Consider the following 23411-nt stretch of genomic DNA (forward strand, 5'->3'; position numbering starts at 1 on the left):
GACGCAGTAAGAGTGGAAGTCTCGGTGTGGTATTTGCTTTCCACTGGCGAGACAATTATTAACTTTTTCTGACATCGGTTAGTGCAAGAAAAAAGGATTCTCAATGGGGTACTTAGCTTTAGAAGACTTCAACTTCAATTGGGAAACGAAAACTCAGGTAGCGGCCGAACGGCACTCATGCGAACTGCTTCTGCTTTGGGCTCCACGGCAAAAAGACTGATGTAATGGCATCGGCTGCCTTACTTCATACCAATGACTAACTGACGTCAGTCCTCAAGTGACAGCAATCAACACAGAAATACTAATTCTGTGGTATTCGGGGCGGCCGAGGGATACCCTGGCAGGGATAACCCAAATGTGATGACTGCAACAGTGAAACACGAAGAACATCTAGAGGGTGAACAGTGTTCACATATGTGCAAGCCACAATCCCTTATAGTTCAGACTTAAAATAATTAAATGCATGAGAGGAGAGACCCATGGACTGAACCTTGGTGTACATCAGTAACGGGCCTTTTGGAGGCAGTATCACCACTGATCCTAACTTCTTAGGTTCTATTTGTGTGCCACTTTATCATCCGAGCTACACAGGGACTGACATTTAGCTAAGAAATGTTTCTATGATACCAGAGTATGGAATGGTGTCTAATGCTTTAGTGAGGTCAAGATATGTGGTGTGTACTGTTTTGCCCACATCCATTGCTTCAGTAACAAGAAGCCAACCAGTAGGTTTTGTTCTGTTTCTTTATTATTATTATCATTATTATTACTGAATTACCAGTATATCAGAAGTGCAAATATGTTTCAGACCTCTGATATTGTTTTTTTGCTTTACTGGACTTTTTTTTCCTGAAGTGCTTTTATGCCTGGACAGTTTCCTCTGCTAAATAACTTTTCAAAATGGTAGCAGTTTGCTGGATTTTGAAGTCATGAGGGAGTAACGATCTTTGAGTTAATGCGAGGTTCTGGTGGCACATTAGCTTCTTCCCTGTGCATGGAACAGCACTGATACATAGGTAGCCAGCGATCTGATTGGTCAGTTTTCTTTGCCCATTTTATACTGTACAGTATATGTCATGGAATGGCTACCCAGGGGTGCCCGAATCTAAAAATTTGCTCCACTACGAGAATGTACTTTTGTGAACACACTGTAAAAGTTTTAAATGGCATTTGATATTCAGAGGAGGCATTACAGTAAGAGCACAGTGCTTTTATGAACAATACCAGCCTTACCTATGGCCAATAATGTTCTATTCTCAAAGATGAAGCCTAATTTGGCAAATATTCCTGGATTGTTTTTTAAACCCTAAACTATCCTCCACAGAATGAGTCTCAATAAAGCAAACAAGAGTCAGCTAACAGCTTCAAAGTTACAACAAAAGAATTATATGGAGAAGCAAATTCACCCACCCACCCACATGGAGGCTTCACCCCTACACACTCTTATTATAACCACCTCTAATATCCCACATTTTCAGGGTAGGTTATAAATTCTGTATTTCAAGAATATTCATTAACTCTTACACTGTTGTGTCTTAAAAAGAGCCCAAGTGAAACCAATACATAATCACAGAACCACAGAATGCTGTTTCTCACTGCGTAAAAAATTACATGACTTGTAGATTTTGAATGACTATATGATCAACATGTTTTACGCAAGGGAGCACAAATTTAGACCTATGCTCTGAAACCAAAAACCATGGGCATAAAAAAGAAATCTGTCATTTAGCACAATCATGGCTGTTACATTTAAAAGTGAAACAGTTCATGCATCTTGGCTCTTACAAGCCATAGTCAATAAATCAGAACAAGTGGGCAATGCAATATTTCCCCAAATACATAACCAAATCAGTAACTTAAATGTTTTCTTTTTTCAGTTTTGACAAATACTTGTTGATTAACTATCTCCAGTAGTGCCTTTTGCTTCAAAGACAGCTCTTTAGTTTGCTCACTCTGTTAAATAAGCAAGTCTCATGTGTAGGAAGATACCTACTTTTTTTTAATTCCACCCTCCTTGCAATTTTTTCCATCAGTCATTATCTTGCAGTCCCTCCACGATCTTTTGCACTAAAAATCCATGTTTGGATTATATCTCATGGACTGGGGTAAATTGTCTGCACAAGTGTACATGGAATAGGTGAAAAGGAAGTCAAGGTGACCCAATATGGCACTGTCCTATCAGCTCAAAGACTTTTTTTTGTTATGCCCTATTTGTTGTCCCATTCATCACCCAATGTGCAGTTACATCAAAGCAAAAATTCACACTGCAAGATAAGAGTCCCTAGTCTCCACTGAAGAATTGCTTTCCTGAGCAATTGGTTTTCAGTCCATTCATTCCTTGATGTAGGGGGCCAGACCAGGGTGAGAGTCGAATGGAGAGGACCAACAATCCAGGCAGCCATGAAAGTGTTTGTGCTCGTACCTTCACTTCCTCTACCATAATCCCAATTACCCAATGATCTTAAGCCATTGTCCCTCTAAACCAGAGTCATCCGTACTTCAAGATAGACTCTAGTTATCACCAAGCCACGATACTGCACAACATCCTCTGTTCCTAATAGAGCATCACTCCAGATGCAGGCTATGGAGTTGTACTTCTTAGTAATCTTAACTCCACCCCTAGATGCTGATATGGACATTTCCATCATTGAAAGGGCCTACTTTGTCCTCCCCAATGTGCGCACATGCTTCTACTCACTTGCACATTGAGGGCTACTATCACCAGCTTGGCAATGTCACCAGTCCATGCTGCATCACTGGCACCAGCAAGACTCAGCTGGCTGGCTGCAAAAAAATCAGAACTACCGCTTCTTCCTCCATGATGGGTATGCTAGTATCGGCCTTTCCCTGCACCCCCCCCCCCCCGCATGCCTCCACCTGCTCCAAAGTCACTATCTGACTCGGATTGTCTGGGCACCACCCCGATTTTACTTAGTTTTACTCTTCCATTCCTCTGGTAAAATGCCCAATGATCATCAGGGCTCAAATAAATACATAAATACACTTTACTGGAAAAGCTCACCCAAACTCTGCTGCAGTTGGTTTGCTTTTTATTGTTGTATTCTGTATTACTTTTTTGCCTTTTTCTATTTTGTATACTGTGATTTGTTTTCTTTACACTGTGTTTTACTTGTATTCTGCTTTTAACCACAGCTCTGTCTTTTGTGAGTCAGACAGATATTTGAATTTTTTTCCCACCAGGTTACTGTTGTGTCTTAAACACCACTGTCTTTCTAGCTGCCTGCCCCTTATATTAAATTGACCATATATCTCATTTCCTCTCTGCTTTTACTGGTTGGTGTAAGCAGAAAATTATAATTTTCTGAAATCACTCCCCTTCAACTATTTAAATTTATTGGCCATCCTACTGTATTCCATAGTAACAGAATAAAAAAAGTGACCATCCCCTTTCAATCTACCTTGCTGTTTTAAAAATAGTGACTATCCACTAAAACTTAACTTTTTAGACAGGTAAAACTTAAGTTACCTACTTTCACATCTAACTCCTCTAATGCACACTGCAGTGTTTAGGATAAACCATTTTTTTCATCTTACCTTTAAGCATCCGTTGCAAGACCACCAGTTATTGGAGAGCCCACATTCTGCCTCTCAGTAGTCATCTTGGGATTACTGCTTCTGTTTTCTCCTGGTGAGAGGAGTGCAGTTACATTATTTCCTGGAGACTGCCAATCACCAGAAAGCGTAATAACTACACTTTATAGGTGACAGCTTGGAATCTGTGCTTATATTCTGATCCTGGTGAGAGTAGGAGCAGAGTACATTGATTCCTGACTCTTTCTGGTTGGAGAGTGAGTGTCTGTGCTTAACATACCTGATTGGTCTGCTTGCTATTCGAGGCATCTACCATAAAAAGGCTACATGTCTGCAGACCCTTGCAACATCTGGAACAAGACTGTGGATTACCAAACAGGCTGTGGCCTGCTTCTCTTCTTGGGATTGGTGCTAACATTTTGCTGCTGGTGAGAGAAGAAGCAAATGAGTATTGTATCCCAACAGAGTAAAGCTGTGCTGACACCAGCATTAGTAATAGCCAGGCAGTAGCCATTCATGCGACTCCCTTCTTTTCATCATTCTTGACAAGCTAATTCTTTATTTTCAGTAAGAACTGCTTGATTTCTTCCTAACTTTAGAATATCTGCCTAAATACTTCATCCTTAAATTTTCAGGGTCTATGCATTAGTTTTCCCCTCAAGTGTTTGGCAGTGCTCTGTACAGACTCAGACACTTTAAGTGACATTTTTCCTGTAAAAGACTCCAGTACTTAATATATTGATCTCATATCCAGGCATGTCTAAAGGTCAGTTCCCTGTGCTTTCTCCTGTCAACTTGGTGAACTTGGGCATCCTGAGGCAATGTAGAAACTACCCTCTCCTCTTACTTCCCAACACTACGACTTGTGAGAGATGCACATATATAGCCAAATTGGAAGCCAAGTACTCTCCAGCCAAGACTGGATTAGCCAGTCAAGAGGAGAAGGTTAACACCTGCACCACACAACATTCAACACATAGCCCTCCAGAACGTACACCACCACAACCCTCACATAGTAACACAAACCACATACCTACTTTCACGGAGGCTCTCAATAAAAATCTACCCAAATAACAGAGACCTCCGAGGCAGAAACGCAAACAACCACACATCCCAGCACAAACCATGAGACACATAGCTCACATAAACAGTGTGTCACTTAACCAGAGCCCATAAGGCAAAACAACTTACCCAATACACTAGTCATAGGTGAGTCAATAGTAAGGCACACTGATGTCCCACTCACTAGGTTGAATAAGGAGAAAGTTATGGTCAGCTGCCTGTCGGGTGGCAGGATCCGCCACATAACGCATGCACTTAGGTCACTCCACAACATGTAAAAATATGACTCTGACATTGTCCATGTTGGTGTGAATGACCTGAGAAGTACCTCCCTGGACTACATGAAAAGAGACACAGAGGAGCTCTTGGATCTTGTAGCTCAGGCAGCCATGATCCTAGCTAGTCACGTCTATCATAACAGTGACACTCCAGGTGATTCAAGAAGCACGTCGTACAAACAGCATATAATAGTGAATAGAAATTATTTCACCACTTTAACATGTTTTATTCAAATGTTATTACAGTATACAACTTATAAAATATAAGGTTAACGAGTCACCATACACATAGTGAAATCTAACTTTCAGTTAAATGCCAAGGTAAATCTACAAAGCAGAGAGGGTTATCCGCTCATCTAAAGTAACAGACATTTTCCCCTTTACTGACCTATGAGGCAATGAATTTTTGAAACAATACACAAGCAATACGGCAACAGTTTATAAACTCTTGGGGTGCACATAAGCTTTTTACCATTTCTAGCAAAATTGGCAATGGAAAGTGCCCCAGCAAGTTGCAACTGATGGTTGTTTGATGGAAGCCACGAGAGGACAACTTGAAATATGCTGCCTTTTCCTCCATCAAATAGCTTCTGCATTGATTCATCTAAAAGCAATGAAGAAAAATATCCCGTGAATTTCTTATTCTCTATAAACATTCAGTTTCTAAAATGAAAGCCTATGCTGAACTTGCAAGCAAACACATTAACTTTGTAAAGTTTTATCAGAAGACAAAACTATTTAATTGCCCAAACAAGAAATAATCAAGCAACTCCAATCAAGCAAGAATTATTGAATAGTTCTGTAGTTACCATAAAAAGAAGTTATGTACTCACCATAACATTCCATGTTTGTTATCCATCTCACCGTTCATTCTTACAATGATGGGTTGTGCCGATCGTCGGCTCCGACTCGGCCGAATACACAGCTGAAAGACTCACATTTGGCTCGTGGCAAGTAGGTATCCCATAATACAGTGGTGTAACTCCCCAGATCTTGTTTGCTGCTATTACTAAAGAAAGTGTAATGAACTACATATATATATATATATATATATATATATATATATATATATATATATAAAAACATCTATATCTATATACACAAATATATATGCTATCCCCAATGGAATAGGAGAACAAACTGAAACTAGGAACTCCTGAAAGGAGTAAGACATCCACCAGGTCCACAAGGAGTTCTTGGAGGAGGGAAGTAAGGAGGGTTCGTAAGAATGAATAGCAAGATGGACAACAAACATGGAACGTTGTGGTGAGTACATAACTTCTTTACGTTATGTTGTCCTATCTCGCCTTCATTCTTACAATGATGGGACTGCGTCCCTAGCACCTTTTCCCTGGTTTGCTCACGAGAGTACACCTTTAAGCACAGTGGACCCAAAGGAGGCTCTATCCCTGGAGGCCAAATCCACTTTATAATGCGTGATAAATGTATGAGGAGTAGACCAGGTAGCTGCAGCACAAATATTATCCACAGGAATTCTGGCTTGAAAGGCAGAAAGCATAGCCAGTGCTCTAGTGGATTGAGCCTTAACCTTAAAAGGTAAATCTCTGTTTGAGGTATAGATGAAGGTAATGCAGTTTGAGAGCCAGTTGGAAAGGGTAATTTTAGAAACTGGCCTGCCTTTTTTTGTGTCTGAAAAGGAAATGAACTGGTCAGATTTTCTGAAATCTTTTGTCCTATACAAATAAAATCTTAGTTGTCTGTGCAAGTCCAGTTGATGTAATTTGTATTCTGCCTTGTTGCTGTGATTAGGGAAAACACTGGAAGCTCAACAGATTGATTTATGTTAGTTTAAGAAGAGACTTTAGGTAAAAAGGATGGATTAGTCCGTAAGGATATATGGCGGCTTGACAGACAGGGCCTGCACTCTGATACCCTTCTAGCAGATGTTATAGCAACCACAAAAACGGTCTTCTGGGAAAGGAACTTGAGGTCTGAAGACGAAGAAGGTTCAAAAGGTGGTAACGTTAGATGTGATCGAACAAAATTTAAATCCCTGGGGGAAAGGGGCTCCTTAAAGGGAGGTTTTAATAAGGAGGCACCTTTCAAGAAGGTTCTACACAACCTGTGTGACATTAAATTCAAAGTAGGATCACCAATCTGGAAATTTGAAATTGCAGTGAGTTGCACTCCGATGGTTGCTGCAGCTGAACACCGTTGGAAGAGTTCCACCAAGAATTCCAAGAAAGAGTGAATAGGCACTGAAAAAGGGTCAATGTTTCTGTTTCAAGTCCAGAGATAAAATCTTTTCCATTTGCCAGAATACAGTTTTCTGGTGGAAGCTTTATGCGGAACATGAAGATATGTTTAACTGTTGGAGTGAAATTCTGAAGCCTGACTAAATTGGGAAGTGGAGCAGCCAAGCTGTCAAGTTGAGGGTGCGGACAGAAGGATGAAGTGCCCCTGACATATGTATCAGCAAGTCTGGAAATGGGTCCAGGGTCCAAGGCTTCTCCTGAAGATGACGCCAAAGGAAAGAGAACCAAACTTGAAGAGGCCAGTAAGGAGCAATGAGAATCAACCTGCTTCCCAAGGACTGTGCTTTCTGAATGATTCTGGGTATAAGAGGAAATGGAGGAAAGGCATACAGAAGTCATGAGGGCCAATCTTGAGCAAGTGCATCTCTCATTGTCTCCCCCAGTCGGGGGATTAGAGTAAAGTAGTTGCTGCACTTGGCATTCATGGGAGTAGTGAAAAGATTGCAGCAAGGTAGACCCCATGTTCAGAAAATCCTTTCCGCTACGTTCTGATTGAGAGACCACTCATGAGGCATAAGAATTGCCCTGCTCAGCTTGTCTGCTATCACGTTGGAATTCCCTGGAATGTGCGTTGCTACTAGAAAGCACTGGGAAGAAACTGCCCATTGCCAAACTCTTAGGGCCTCGCGACAAAGGGGGTAAGATCTGGTTTCCCCCTGCTTGTTTCCCCCTGCTTGTTTATGTAACAAACCACAGACATATCTGACTGTATCGCAATTGTCCCTAAACGGAGAGAGTCGTGAAGTGCTTGCAATGCAAGAAGCACTGCTCTCATCTCTAGGACATTTATATGCAAGTGAGCCTCGTGTTCTTACCATATACCTTGGACTGTTCTTCCCATATAATGTCCCCCCACCCTATCTGTGAGGCAGCCGTGGTCACTGTAGCTAAAGGTTGTTGTGGAACAAAGGGTCTCCCTATGGTCACAAAGCTGGAGTGTATCCACCATCTTAAGTAGTTTTTGCATGATTCCGTTATCCTGATCAGGTGAGACATAGGAAGCTCTTCAAGTGACCATTGGGAGAACAAAAGCCATTGAAGGATCCTCATGTGCATTCTAGCAAGGGGAACCAGTGTTATTGTGGAAGCCATTGTCCCTAATAATTTTAGAACAATCTTTGCTTTCACCTTGGTCTTGCGAAGGAAAAGAAGTATCTGTTGCCTGAGTGCTGAAACTCTGGCTAATGGAAGACGTGCTAGACGTGCTATCAAGGAAGCAGTGTCTAGAGCTGCACCTATAAATGTAATATGTTGACAGGGGAACAAGGCAGATTTTTGAAAGTTGACTAAGATACCCAATTGAGTGCAAATTTCCAAGGTCACATCCCTGGCTTGTTGGAGTAGATGCTTGGTGGTGGCAGATAGGAGCCAGTCGGCTACATAGGAAAACACTGGGAATCCTAGATGCCTCAGGTGAGCTGTGACTACTGCCATGCATTTGGTTAACACTCTGGGGGCTGTAGCGAGACTAAAGGGCAGACCTCGGAACTGATAATGACTGGCTCCCAGCCAGAAGCGTAAGAAACTTCTCGATACCCTGTCCATTTTTATGTGGTAGTAAGCATCTCGAAGGTCTATTGAACACATCCAATCATCCTTCCCTAAAAAGGAAAGTATAGACTGCAGTGTCACCATTCAGAACTTTGACTTCTTGACAGGTTTGTTTAAATTGCTTAGGTCTAATATGGGTCTCCAGTCCCCCGTTCTTTTTGGCACCAAAAAGAATCTTGAGTAAGTTCCGATTCCTATTTGGTCTGGGGGGACTCCTTGGATGACTCTCTTGTGCAGCAACTTTTGAATTTCTATAGTTGCTTGCTCCCTTAATTGGGTGGAACATCTGGGATTGTTCTGGTCTGTGGGACAGGGTAGGAAAAGGGAATGGAATATTCTCTGGATATTATTCTTAGTACCCACTTGTCTCCTGTGATAGTTTTCCAGGCTTCTGGGTACATAGATAAATGCCCACCGACTGCCTCCAGAGCAAAGCAGTCAGGGCCTCCTTTCAGGAGTGCTGATAGGGGTGTCTGCAAAAGAAATCACGGTCACTCTGGTTGTGGGCCCCCTCTGCCCCTATTGATGTCTACCGTTATTACCTCCCCCTCTGCCCCTGGGGAAGGATTCACCCAGTGCGTCCTAGAAAACTCTCTGGGGTCTTCTGAACCACATTTTCCCACTCTTATGACCTTTAGGATAAGGTCTTGAAGGTACAGAAAAATGTACTCCAATGGCAGATAGAGGTTTTCCTTCCTTCTCGCATCGGGTGAGAGCGTCTTTTACTTTTGGAGCAAAAAGAGTGAGGAACCGTCAAAAGGGACATGAGTAAAGATAGATTTAAAGGGCTCCACAAAATTGCACAAACACATCCAGGAGTGTCTCCTAAGGGAAACTCCAGAACCCGCTGCGCTACTCACTCCATCAGCTGCGTAGGAGATCAGCCGCATGGAGGAGTTGATGGAATTTAATAGCTGGGAGGAGACCTTCTCATTCAGCCCGCAGCCAATGTACCTTGTAGAGTATCTCCTAGTTCTTTCAGGAGATCTCTCTATAGCCTTGTATAATGAGTGAGGTAGTTCAGTGATCGAAGAGTAAAGGTCCCTGACAAAAAGACACGCTTCCTGTATCTGTCCATCGTTCAAGAGTCTTTGTTTGGAGGATGGACTGATGAGGATGTCTCTGAAAGTTCCTTCTTGGTGGCTGCTGCCACCACAATAGCATCTACAGGTACCCCCTTAGTGAGTAAATCCTTTCTGGAAGGAGCTGATAAGAATTTGTTTGGCCTCCAAGGGACTGGTTCCATTGTGTCAGGTGACTCCCATACCTTTCGACTGACCAAGTCTATTAAATCGTCGAAAGGCAGGGACACCCAGGAGGCTGAAGGTTGAGATTCAAAGGCCTTCAGGTACACTGACTCCTCATCAGAAGGGGTGGAAGCCTGCCAGCCACCTCTCTGCTTCAGCATCTCTAGAATATCTGCAAATGAGATATCAGAGGATGACCGTGGGGACCCTTCTGACTCCTCAAGGTCAGTGCCTGAAGTGATGGACTCATCTGGAGAGTTTACATGCTTCCTCTTGCAAGTTCTCTTCCGAGCGGGCTCCTCAGAAGGGTATTCTGGGGAGTCCTTGGAAGAGAGGGGTTTGCCCAATGGGGGATCCTGAGACTCTGGATCTCTGCTGTCCTGTGGAATGGGTGGTGCCAAGACAGTAGCCGGTGCCTTAGGGGGATGAGTCCTGGTATCCTTATGTGGAGCTGTAGGGGCAGACAGCACACTTATCAGCTCACAGGTGGATCTCGCCGGCTCCGAAGATTCCCTCGGCTCAGAGGAGACAGAGGAAGCCACCGGACCCAGAGAGATTGGACCCGGGGCTGATATAGGAGCCGAGCTCACCCGGGCCGACGCTCCAAGGAGCATGCTCGGCACCAAAGAAGATCGGGGCCGACCGGGGAATCCCGGCTCCCAGACTCTCCAGACGGCACAGAGAGAGTCGGAGCAGAAGTCGGCTCCGTGAAAAATGGGAATTTTTTTTTTTTTTTTTTTTTTTAATTTGGTTTTAAAGCAATATATAAACAAATCAATTATATAACAAACAAATAACTATTAAATAGGCCCACAGCTGAGCAATACATCAAAGTTAGACACAAATGATTGATATTTTTCAAGGAAGACTAAGTTTAAGCCAAGATTTATATGAATGTGTAATATTAGAAGCTCTCATCTTTACATAACAATTCAGTACTGCAAACAATTTTTGCCATACTAATGAATTCAACACTAGAGGGGCTAACTTCACTTTTCCAATTTTTAGTGATTACTTCTGTGGATATAGCAAAAATAGACCAAAGAAGAGGCACCTGGGTTTTTGGAATTATCTCAGGAATTGGAGCATTAAATAAAACAACAGATTTAGAAACATTACATCTGACCATAGAGCTTGAATGAAGTTATTAATTTCTTTCCAAAAAGGAGGAGATGACTTCACACTCATTTCAGAATCATATCTCCATTATTTAATTCTATGTGATGTATACATAAATGTAATTTTGTTAGGAGTGATACAAGCTCTGTGTAAAAATTTCCATGTGAAATGTTTCCAATATAATGAAAATATATAATTAATCCAGTGCATATGCCAGTAACAAGACAGCCAGGCTCTTTGTGATTTCTAATACTCGGAAATTTATTAACAAAATATACACATATACACATATATACAGCTCGCACCAGCCAAGACTCTCGAGCTAAGACTCTACCCATAATGCCCCTCTCTCCATTACCTCAGATTCAGTTTACAGCCAAAGTATAGAAGAATAATACAAGCCCCGTCAAAGGTAAAACCTAAAATCCTTCCAAAACAAATGTCCAAACTTCCAGAAGTCCTTAGGAGAGGGCAGGAGAGTGAGTTGCCAAGAATGAATGAAGATCAACAACATAGATGTTACGTTACGGTAAACACATAACTTCTTTATCTGATGTTGTCAATCATCACTCATTCTTGAGGAATGGGACAGAGTCCCCAGCTACTTTAGGTCCTGGGTGGCCTTAAGGAAGGATATTCCTAAGCACCACAGAGCCAAACGATGATCTTCCCCTGGAGGCCATATCCAATTTGTAATGAGTGATAAAAGTACGGGAAGTGGCCCACGTTGCGGCTACACATATTTCTTCCATGGAAGCCTTGGAGTGGAAAAGAGCTGAAATGGATACAGATCTGGTGAAATGTGGTTGAATAGGTGCGGGCAACTAGAGGTTATTATGATTGTAAATGAAGGTAACACAATCCCTAAGCCATTTTGATAAGGTAACTTTCGAGGCTGGTTTACCCAAAGTTGTACCTGAAAAGGATATAAATAATCAATATAATTTTATAGATGATTTGGTTCTGGCCAGATAGAAATTTAATTGTCTGTGAACATCTAGCAAATGCAAGCATTATTCACCTGTATTTGAAAAATTTGGAAAGAAGACTGGCAAATCTATAATCTGGTTAATATTAGATTCTGAGACCACTTTAGGTAGGAAAAGAAGGACTGGTTCTTAATGACACCCTAGCCTTATGAAAAATCATATAAGGGTGTTTCACACATAAGGCCTGCAATTTAGAAACTCTCCTGGCAGAAGTAATGGCCACAAAAAAAAAGAGTTCTCTATGATAGGAATTTGAGATTGCAAGTATCTGCTGGCTCAGAGGGTTGACGAACTTAAGGACTGTAATACAAAGGTCAAATCCCATGGAGCTGTAGTATCCTTGAATGGGGGCTTTAGACGTAAGGTGCCTTTAAGAAAGGTTTTACATAAACAATGGGAAATCAAGGTATGATCATCAAACCCATTGTGGAAATTGGAAATGGCTGCTAAATGGACTTTGATGATGGAATCAGAAGCTTCTAGTTCAAAAAGAGAAGCCAGAAATTCCAAGACCTTGTCAACCAGAGCTGAAAAGGGATCTAAATTATTCATACGGGGCCAGATTGAGAATCTCTTTCATTTGCTAAGACAGAGTTTCCTGGTGGACAGTTTATGAGAAGCCAGGAGGATTTTTTTGTACTGCTTGAAGGTAATTTCCTCTGTCTGGCAATTAATGGAACTAGATATACAGAGCTGTCGGCTTGAGATTTTGAAGGCTGGGATGCACCAATCCCTTTGGGTGAGACAGCAGGTCTAGAACTGGCTCCAGAATCCAAGAATGGTAAATCAGGTGAGGCCAAAGGAAGGGGAACCAGACTTGATGGGGCCAATAGGGTGCAATGAGGATCACTTTGCTTTTCAATCTTTGAGCTTTCTTCAAGAATAAGGGAATGACAGGGATTGGGGGAAAGCATAAAGTAGTCCTGGGGGCCAATTGTGGAGGAGTGCGTCTCTTGGGGACTCCCCCTGCGGGGGAATTACAGCAAAGTAGCTGCTGCATTTACTTATTGGAAAGGCAAAAAGACTGCAGCAAGGCTGGCCTCAGTGGTGAAAATTTTTTTATCACCACCTTGGGATTGAGAGACCACTCGTGGAGCAGAAGGATGCATCTGCTCAGTTTGTCTGCTATCACGTTGGTGCTTCCTGGGATATGCATTGCTATTAGAAAGCGGTTGGAAGTGATAGCCCATTGCCATATCCTGAAAGCTTCCCAACACAGGGAGTAGGATCTGGTTCCACCTTGGTTGTTGATGTACCAGACTACTAAAGTTAAGGTCACTGCCATAGATCCCAGAGCTTGCAGGATGAGAAAAAGCAGGAACCTTGTTTTTCAGAAATGATTAGTTGTACTTGCGACCTTAATTTTTGTAAACTGTGTACAGAGAGAGGCTACACAAGAAACCGTATTGAGGTGTGCTCCTATAAATTCTAGGTCTTGTGTTTGAGTCAGCTGTGATTTCTCTCTATTGATTGTAATTCCCAAAGACTGGAAAACATTCAATATGAAGGCTGTTGCTTGAAGCAGTAGACACCTGGTTGGTGCAGTGAGGAGCCAGTCATCCAGGTATGGAAACAGTCAATCTGCATAGCCTCAAGTGAGCTGTTACAGCTGCCATGCATTTGGTGAACACCTTGGGGGCTGTGGTTAAGGGCAGCACTCTGAATTGGAAATGACTGGCTCCCAGATGGAAGTGGGGGAACCTTCTGGAGTGTTTGTCCATCTTTATGTGATAATATGTGCCCTGAAGGTCTATAAAGTACATCAAATCATTCTCCTCTAAAAAGAGAAGGATAGACTGAACTGTTACCATCTGGAATTTTGTCTGCTGAACGAAATTGTTCAGAAGGCTGAGATCTAAAATTGGCCTCCAGTCCCCTGTCTTTTTTGGCACTACAAAGAATCTCGAGTAAAGTCCGGATCCTCTAGTCTGGTGGGACTTCTTGGATGACTCTTTCTAGCATCTGTGGTCCAGAAGGTACAAATATGTGACACTCCGAAGTAGAAGGGGCCAGCTGAGATCCCGCCGAGGCTAAAACTCTCTCAATGATCTGGAAGGCAGGCCCACCCGAAGAGGGATGGGAGCTTGGAACCGAGAAAGACAACCTCGGAACCAGGGTCACACTCTGCTCTAAAGGATCACCATCCAAAACTGCCAGTGTTCCGAGAGACAAGGGCAGCCCCGAACATACAATAAGTACTGTACTGGAGCCCTCCGAACCAACAGTCAAACTACGGCCCCAAGAGTCTATCGGTTCTGAGGGAGCCGAAGACATCACATCCAATCCAGGTACCAAAGAAGGAGCTTCTTGCAGCACCGCAGCAGCTGGAACCAGGGTAGTCAAAGTGCTAGGCTCCGAACCTAAAAGGGAGGTTGGAGGAGGAAGATAAGGAGGAGTCCTTGGAGAATAGAACTCAACTCCAAGAGGGAGGGAGGGAGGTCTAAGCAGGTGCTGGAAGACACCTGGCCACCAAAAGCTGATCCACTAATGTCACCATATCTACCTAGGAAAGACTTCTGGTTGTTTGGACCAACATCTCTGAGTCAGACTCAGGCCTATCCATGAATGGACTGTAAAGTTGACCCAAAAAGGGATCTATAAAAGGTGAGTATTTTGCTCTGGGAGGTATGAATGCTTCATGTTTTGACACTGTATGCAGCAGAGCAGATGGAGAAGTCAGAACAGAGTTGGAGGTCAAAGATGCCATGCCAACAAAATTGTTGGTGCTGAAGGTCTATATCAACTTGTCAAATGATGAAAAGAGTGAATGCTCTTTCATCGATCCGACAAGGTCGAAATCCCTAAAGAGTGAAGACAAGGACCATTGATTTTTTCCCAGGGGAAAAAATCGGTGGGCTGGCTTCGGGATTTTGCAAATCCACCACTACTGTTCGATCTCAGAGTTGGTACATTTAAGTAGGAGGGGTGTGGGGGGCACAGCCCCACACTTTACTTTGCGTTTAAACTTTTTTTTTTGGCGGAACAGCGATTAAAATCACTGTTCCATGTCTTTGCTTTTTAGGGGTTTCGACCTTATCGGATCGATGAAAGAGCGTTTGCTCATTTCATCGTTCGATAAGGTAATATAGACCAGGTGCTGATGAGGCTGTTGGTGCCGAGGTGGTCAAGATCAGTGCAAAAAACATCGGTAATGAGGGGGTTGTGACTGTCAGTGCCCAAGGCTGTTTCACAACTAGCTTTAGGAACTTACTATTCAGTTCCAAAGAGATTGAAGGAACCGGAGACTTATGCCTTTTGGAGTCCGGTGCTGATGGAGAGCTCGGCACTGAATGACTTTTCTTTTTCTGTTCAAATTTACAAGACTCTGGCTTAGAGAGGGCTTCTTCAAAGGAGGATTTTAATAACCCCCTTTAAAATCAACTTATTTTGGTGCTCTGCCAAGGTTCTGGAACAAAAACCTTGGCAGATCTTACAATTGGTTTCTAGATGGAGCACACCCGAGCAATATACGCATGAAAGATGCCCATCGGAATTGGGCATATTTCTTTCACAATCTTGGCACTTCTTAAAACCAGATGTCTCTTTCTGCTTCTCTGCCATTTTAAAGAGATCACTCATGCTCATAAAGGACAGGAAAGAAAACCTACCAACAATGGTAAGGAGAAATACCTATAAAGGTAATCTGAAAGGGAAAATATCAGTGATGGGTTCACAAGAGATTACCAAAGGGGGAAAGGAAAAATTGCTAATGATGGTAATAAAGAATACCTTTAGGTAAAAAAAGATGGTGCTGGTTTAGAGGCATACACCGCACAATAAATACAACAGAAAAAGGAGATAAGGTATTCTGTAATACAGAAAGCAAGTTTTAAGGGAATATGTATAGATATATAGATCAAATTAAAGCACTTAGCTGGAGAGTATCGACTGACGCGTCTTGTTAGAGCAGCAAATGAGATCGGAGGTAATGGAGAGAGAGGCATTATGGGTAGAATCTTAGCTTGAGAGTTTTTTGGCTGACGCGAGCTGTATAATGTCCGAGTCAGTTCCGAGGGGTCGGAACAGAGTCCCATTCATCAAGAATTAATGAAAATTGACAACATCAGATATTAAACTACTTTGTTGCTTTGATATTAGCATTTCGTTGAAGTTATGAGTTTCTAACCAGTCATTTGTATATTCGGTTGGAAACATAAAACATATTAAGTCTTTAATACAATGGTTAGAATACATGAACTTTTGGAAAGAGGAAATGATGTAATTTAAATAAGGAATTTGAGAAATGGGTGTAATTCTATTTACACAAAAATCTCTTAATAACAAGATAAAACTATTAGGAATGATTTCTTTATGACTGGCTGTGATATATTTATTATTTATTAGCTAGAATATTAGCTATAAGCCTATATAAGCTTGTAGAATAACTACTAGCAAAGTATAGCACGCAATTCAATGAAATTTAAAATAAGATGTATTGCATGTAACAAATATTATTGAAATCAAGGGTAGTATTAGTAAACCTAAAAAAATAAACTGCACTACAATAAATGCAAAACCATACACAAATTCTAGTAATCAAATGGAAGGCCTAACAATATTCCCAACAGCAGGAACAGCATTCCTTACTGGAAAAGCTCCTTGTATGAAGCAATACTCAATTACTGACTCTACAATCAAAGTGCATAGGAAATATGTAGGTTGCACAACTACAACATGAAACTGGTGATTTTATTTTATTTTCTGGTTGACTGCAACATAAATACTATACCACAGTCATTCTCTTCTGGAACACAAAAAGAAAATGAACAGCCTAAAATGGCTACTGTTGTATCAATATCAGTAGTGAGGAGACATGGCCAAGTTGCTGTGATTAATGGCCCTGTGAGTATAACACACAACAGAATGTATGCATGTCAGTAATTAACACTAAAGGTGAAAAGACCTTCAATTTATTTATTTTTTTATTAAGTATAGGACACTCCACTCCATCAGTACACCCTTAAAACATTTTATTTTGGTATGACACTATACTCTATGTGGTGAATAAGCTACTACTTCGTTGTTTAATGAAAAGTGTTATCAAATAAGTGAAATGGATACCCAAACATGTCAAAGGAGGGGCATGGACTAACTGTAACACATCAGTACAAAATGATACCAATAGAAATTACATGGGAAGACCAAATTGTAATTGTAGTACATCAACAGAGACTGAAACAGGAGAAAAGAGAGGAAATTCCACCACATGGCACAAATACTGGTGTTATGAAGGTTCTGCTATGCAATATTTGGTCCCTGAATCAAGAAGACACTGCTAACCAACAATGAGAAACTCAAAATAATAAATGTTCTCTGTACTTACATATTATTGCAACCAGATTTCCAAGTGGAGAAATGGCTGTTTGCCAAGTCGTAGTCCTGCTGATAACTTTGTGCTTGTCCTGAAAAAAATCTATCATTTCCATTAAGAAGTGTAGCTTTGCACATTTAAAAGAGTGGACTATATTTCTGGCCATCAGTGAGAACCTTATATGCTTGTTTGGGGTTCATAGTTGTCAACTTTTCATGTCATGAATGTAGAACAATAGTCTGACACGGTTAAAAGGAATTCAACTATCCTTGATAAATGTTTTGTTAACTGGCAACACAATGTTAACCTCGAATGTCTGGTACTTTCTCTGTGCTGAAAATGGACTTTTTAAACAAAACAAGGTGCATTTCCTCACGACGAAGTACTGTGCAAACATGTGTCATGTTGCTCTGCAGTTACATGACACTGTATGAAGTGTCGTTCTGGAGTTTCAGTTTTTATTTTCCGAAACGATAGGTTACAACTGTTAGCGATAGTGAAGGTATTGTAAAATCTTAACTTTTGCCAGGAAACCACAAATTTTATGAGGAGAATGGAGCAAAACAGATATGAGGGCAAAAATTGGACATTCTGCAAAAAGCTGTACAGTGTAGAGGCACGTTGGTCACTCATCTAATACTTATATTGCGGTAGTACTTCACATTACTGAAACAAACTGTGTTAAACTTCTGTTATCTGAAGGTACAAGAGTATAACAGCTGCTGCAATCATTTCTTTCAGAGGCCTTTTTTATTACCTATGTCAAAGTGTTTTATACTACATTTTTCAGCAGGACTATGGCTTGTAAAAGAGCCATGCCTCCTGTTTGAAATCTGGTTCAGGTAATATGCAAGTACCATGTTCTCCTTCTGCGGTAACAGCAATATAGTACTTCAGATGAACAGCAACAGACTTCCACGTGGCAGGAAGCAGCTTGCAAGCAATAGCTGCACAAGACATGCTTCCCTAAAAAAAAGAGTTCTGAGAGTATTACAGGAAAACAGACACTACATTAGCATAGCAAAGGAAATTCTTTGTTTACTCTGCAAATTTTCTATTTCTGTTATACTCTGGCTTTCTACAAGAACTTAAAAATAAGAAAGGGGGGTTTCCTTTTGTTTGGATTTGGATTATGAAATATTTAAATGTACGAAATAAGATTTTCATTGTGTTTTAATGGTAGAGGAGTCATTCTTTCAGACTCACACAGCCAACACCTAACTACTCATTTCAGGTTCTACCATGGAGAGCTAAAAGCAACAGAAATGTCCATCTATCCTTTTTCTATATTTGCCTTATTTAGTTTTGGAATGTGGCAGAATGGAACAGATTCTGGTAAGCAATGCGTACAATGCAACAGCCAGCTACTCCATCACAAAACACAAACATTTGTATTCACTACCACGTCTCAGGTCAGCTTAGCATACACTAATCCATCTGCCAGGACATCTCTAAAGAATGTGGGGAAAGATCTTAGCAAAACAAAAGCACACAGACACACATACAAGCCCAAGGAGAAAATTTTAAACTCAATAAAGAATGCACTCAAGACAAGACTCAAATTGAAAAAGCATGAATTGCTGCACTACTGTGCCATCCCTATAAAACTTAACAGAAGCAACTTCTACATTCTTCTGTTGAATACGACCCTCTAGCCACTCCCATTACTCCACCCTCAAATGCCATTCTACACTCAAACAGCTCAGCCAATCAGCACTTATAGAAATTAGACCACTCTGCTGTACCCAGCTTTTTTTTACATCCCCATCTTCCAACTGAAACCTGTCACTAACAAACTTTTACACTCAGTCATGTCTACTCCATCTTCCTCTAAACAACCCCTCCCTCCTAAACTCACATACATGTAAACACCACACTCACAATTTTCCTTCTACACATACTCACAACCATATTTTAATCCTCTCTCACCTAACTGAATACTATACCGATATTATATATTACTTTACAACTCACACAAGTCGATTAGTACCCATACTCAGCTCAACTCATTAAACACATACAAACATCATAGCACCACATATTTACAACATAACCTCCAACTACACAGAAAAAATAACTACAAGCTCTACAACCTCATACTTCAACAATTAAAAAATGAAACAAAAATACAAAGCACTTCCACCATATCAGACTTTCTCACTTTTACTTAACCTTTGTAGTGACATCCACCCCAATCCCAAACCAACTCACACTCCCCCCCTCAACAAGGCCCCCATATAAAGTCAACCTTCTTACCTACAGAAGGCAGCCTGCTCTTACATACCATAACATAAACATCAGAAAGTATAGCTGTGTAAGTGAAGTTATCACAACAGCAGATGTACAAATAATCACTGCTGTAGTTCTTACTTTCAGGGCTCAGCATCTCTCTCCCTCTCTGTTTACAGGAAAGCTCTGAGGGGCTTGGCACCTAAACTTGTCTTTTTGTCAGCTCAGCTCAAGCTGCCTGACAGTTTGGGTGAGTGGAAGGTGCCCTGAAGCCTTGGAAGCTGTTCAGCTGTTTTATCCTCAGCAGGATATAACCCATATATAGCTAAGAAAACTGTACCAGTGATCAATATGATGAACACATAATAGTAACAAACTACCTGAACTACATACTCACCTGGCTTTATGCTACCCTAATATATTAGTAGCTACAAAAACTTAGTTAAAACCTAAACCAAAGGCAGTAAAATGCTACCTCCAGAATATAACATTCTTAGGCAAGACCATGAAAATAAAAATGTGGAGGATTAGCAATTATATACCCTGACGCATTCTACAGCTTCCTTATGCCCCATAAATAACCCAAAATGTAATAAAGCCAAACTTACAATTTCCTACCTAAAACTGATCCACAAAAGTATATGTATGATAGCCATCTACATACCCCCTGAAAATAATACCAGCACTGAAGATATTCAATTCTGGGTATCTGACAATATCAACCTAGAAATTATCATTCTAGGCGACATCAATATAGATTGGCAAAAATGAATATTCACTAAGGGAACGAGAAAGTGTCTGTCCTCCAAGCATGACTGCAAGGTGTGGTGAAGTTTTTGTTCTAAGAACTACACACTAGTGGACAAAATATCTTGGGATTTGGTTCTAAAATAACATGAACCAGATAATGGAACAAGCCCAGGAGGATGTCTCTGACCCAATATCACAGAGAGCTGTGGGTTCAAAATGGGGCTAAACTGCATGAAATGGCAGAAGCCATTTAAAATGTACTGAGTCTCGTTTTACAGTCTGCACAGGAAACAGCACACACATCACAGTACCAAGCAAAATTCACTTGACCAAATAAAAACAAAAAATAAAATAGATGCCTTTAAATAAAAAAAAAATCTTTAAATAGCATAAATTAGCATTTACTTACAGATTCTCTCATCAGAAATGAAATAATCTTCACAGAAAAGGCAAATATAGTAATGTGCAGTAAAACTGCGATTTAATGATAAAAAACATTGACAGTGGTATACAATTAGTACTAAATATCTTACAAATGAAGAAAAAAGTGAAAACAAATAATATGTTCCTGTCAGAACTTCCAAATGCAGTAGACAAACAATAGCAACAGTACCGCTCGTGTTCAGCTAAAACCACAGAACTTCAATTTCCCAGTGAAAGTCATAAAACACTTAGAAAAGCCTCATAACAGCTTAAAAGCAATATTAAGCATACAAACAACACAGTAAGAAGTTAGAATTTCCAGAGGAATTAACAGCAGTAGTAAACAGCAAATATATTACAATAAAAAGTTAACATCAACAGCATTAATAAACATTTTAGGAACACTAGATACCACAGAGTATCGCCTCTTCTTCCTTACAAGGAATCATGGCAGAGGAAGGCGAGAGGAACATTCTTTGGCATTTCATGCTGTTGGAGTTGATTCTGACAAAACTGTGGCAGAAGGGAAAAGTACTAAAAGTGGGAGTGTTTGTGGAGAATGATTACCCACTGTACACCAGACGTAAGAGGAGTACATTTTTCCACTATTCCAGGAATGTCGAGAAGCAGGCCTGAGATTCAAACTGCTGTACCCAGCTATCTTGAAAATATTCATCCCTGAAGGGACAAAATCTTTTTTTTTGATGAAGTAGATGCTACAGAGGAAATACAAATATTTGTCCAAGAAAAAATGAGCTGTGAAACAGAAGGAGATTCTCCTTCTTGTTCTTTTGGTAATAAAGACCACAGTCAGACTGTGCCAGTGAAACCTTTTCCAATATTTCTACAGAAAATGCTAGAAAGAAGGAAGGGAAAAGGTGTCGACTAGAAGAAAAAAAATAATATTGGAAGTGAAGCAGAGAGAAGACTGGGGAGATGGAGATGAACAAGGAATAAAAACACTAACTTGCAAAATGACAAATGTGGAATTACAAAGCAATAATTACATTTGTGAAATATGACAGAACAAGAAAATCTGGAAATACTGGACTTTCTTGGATTTGTGGGGGACTCTAAAATATTTGCCCTACTTCATGTCATTAATGTTCAGAAAAATACTTAGGGGAGGGGGAGAGAAAGTTAACTATGTAAAACAATTTTTTTCTTAATAGTACTATTTTTATAGTGTACGATTTTCTTTGCATGCTATAAAGTTTTTCAGTTATTTTAAGTCTACTAGGGATACTACTTTAAACAGGTGTTCCAGTTTTTTTCTTTTTTCTTTCTCCCTTCTTCCCTCTTTCTCCTTGTTCAGCTTTAAGAAATGTAGGCAGTGTAATGTAAAAGAAATCTGGTTAAAACAGCATGACAAGAAAAAAAGAATGCACTTTTTCTCATTCCTGCATGGGGCAATGACTGGATTAAGGCCCTTAGCTTGATCTAGTAACAAATGTTAAGAGAAAGCAAGTAAATAAAAAAGAATATTGCTTTTTATAAGGCTTTTTTTTCTACTAAATAAATGTATGCCTAGTAGCAATAGTAGCAATTCTGCACCTGGTTCTCATGTCTCCATGGAGACAATTGACTATACTCTGATAAAGAGAAATTGGCTAGGAGATAATGATCTCTGAAAGCATTCAGGTGTTTTTCCCAGCTGGGAGAGCTATAAATATAAGACAAAACCAGACAGTGCTTAGTAGAAGCACAGGCTGCACCATGCATCTTAGCATGGATAACATTTATTTTAGGTTAATACAAGTCTATGAGTGTTGCTGTCAGTTTGGGACATTTGTTCCTATTAGCAGGATAAAACTTCAATAGTTGAAGATATACATATATTTTGTGTGTTACTATTAAGCTAATGGGTTTTGGGGTGGTATAGGGGTCTGTTTTTTTTTTTTGTTTAATGACTTTCAATAAAACAAAAAGTTTTATAAGATGAACATAGGCTCAAATGGATACGACAAGAAACAACTGCATAAATGTTCAACCAACCAGTGTATACATGTAACACAAAAGCTGGAACTAGACATTTAACAAAAAAGCTGTTATACATTAACGGTGGGAATAATAACTTTTTAATACAATGATACTTTCTGTAATGTCTTTTAATATCAATGGTCTCACAGATAAATACAATACACAAATACATTAAAATGCAGAGTGCAAACACCTATGCTACAGGAGAGACACTTGGAAAGAACTGAACATGTGAATTTGATAAACATTTTTAGGATGGTTATTCAGCACAATACCTGGCAAAAGGAAAAGAGGAGTACTTACATTAGTTGCAACAGGATCTCGAATAGTGATAGAAGAGGAGAAAAAAAAGATTATAATGGTAGATTTGTAGTACTAAGTGGCTACTGGCATGGGAGAAGGATTAAACTGGCATGTATTTATATTCCACCTACAGCTGCTATAATGGAGCTTAAGAAAATTATGGGAGAAATAATCAACTTTCAGCAAGCAATACTGCTTATAGGTGGGGACTGGAATTTGATTTGCAGCAGTGAAGATGTGTCTGGGGGGAGGGGTCCAGAAGGGAAAGTAGAACAAAGGAGGGTAGACTTTTGAAGAAATTTATGAAAATAGTTTGCATGGAAGATGTGAATTCAGTACTA

At 40.4% G+C, this 23411-nt stretch overlaps 1 protein-coding gene across 2 annotated transcripts in view; it reads right to left on the bottom strand.

Moving 5' to 3' along the window:
• RAP1GDS1 (Rap1 GTPase-GDP dissociation stimulator 1) overlaps positions 1-23411 on the bottom strand; it is a 1654780-nt gene that overhangs the window by 251057 nt on the left and 1380312 nt on the right. For both annotated transcript variants that reach the window (XM_044067200.1, XM_044067199.1), the window contains one exon: positions 5365-5496. In XM_044067200.1, the coding sequence (XP_043923135.1) occupies positions 5365-5496 (132 nt within the window). The remainder of the gene's footprint in view (positions 1-5364; positions 5497-23411) is intronic.

This window comes from Protopterus annectens, chromosome 3.part1, assembly GCF_019279795.1.
Source record: "Protopterus annectens isolate FY-2018-M chromosome 3.part1, PAN1.0, whole genome shotgun sequence".
Classification (NCBI taxonomy): Eukaryota; Metazoa; Chordata; order Ceratodontiformes; family Protopteridae; genus Protopterus; species Protopterus annectens.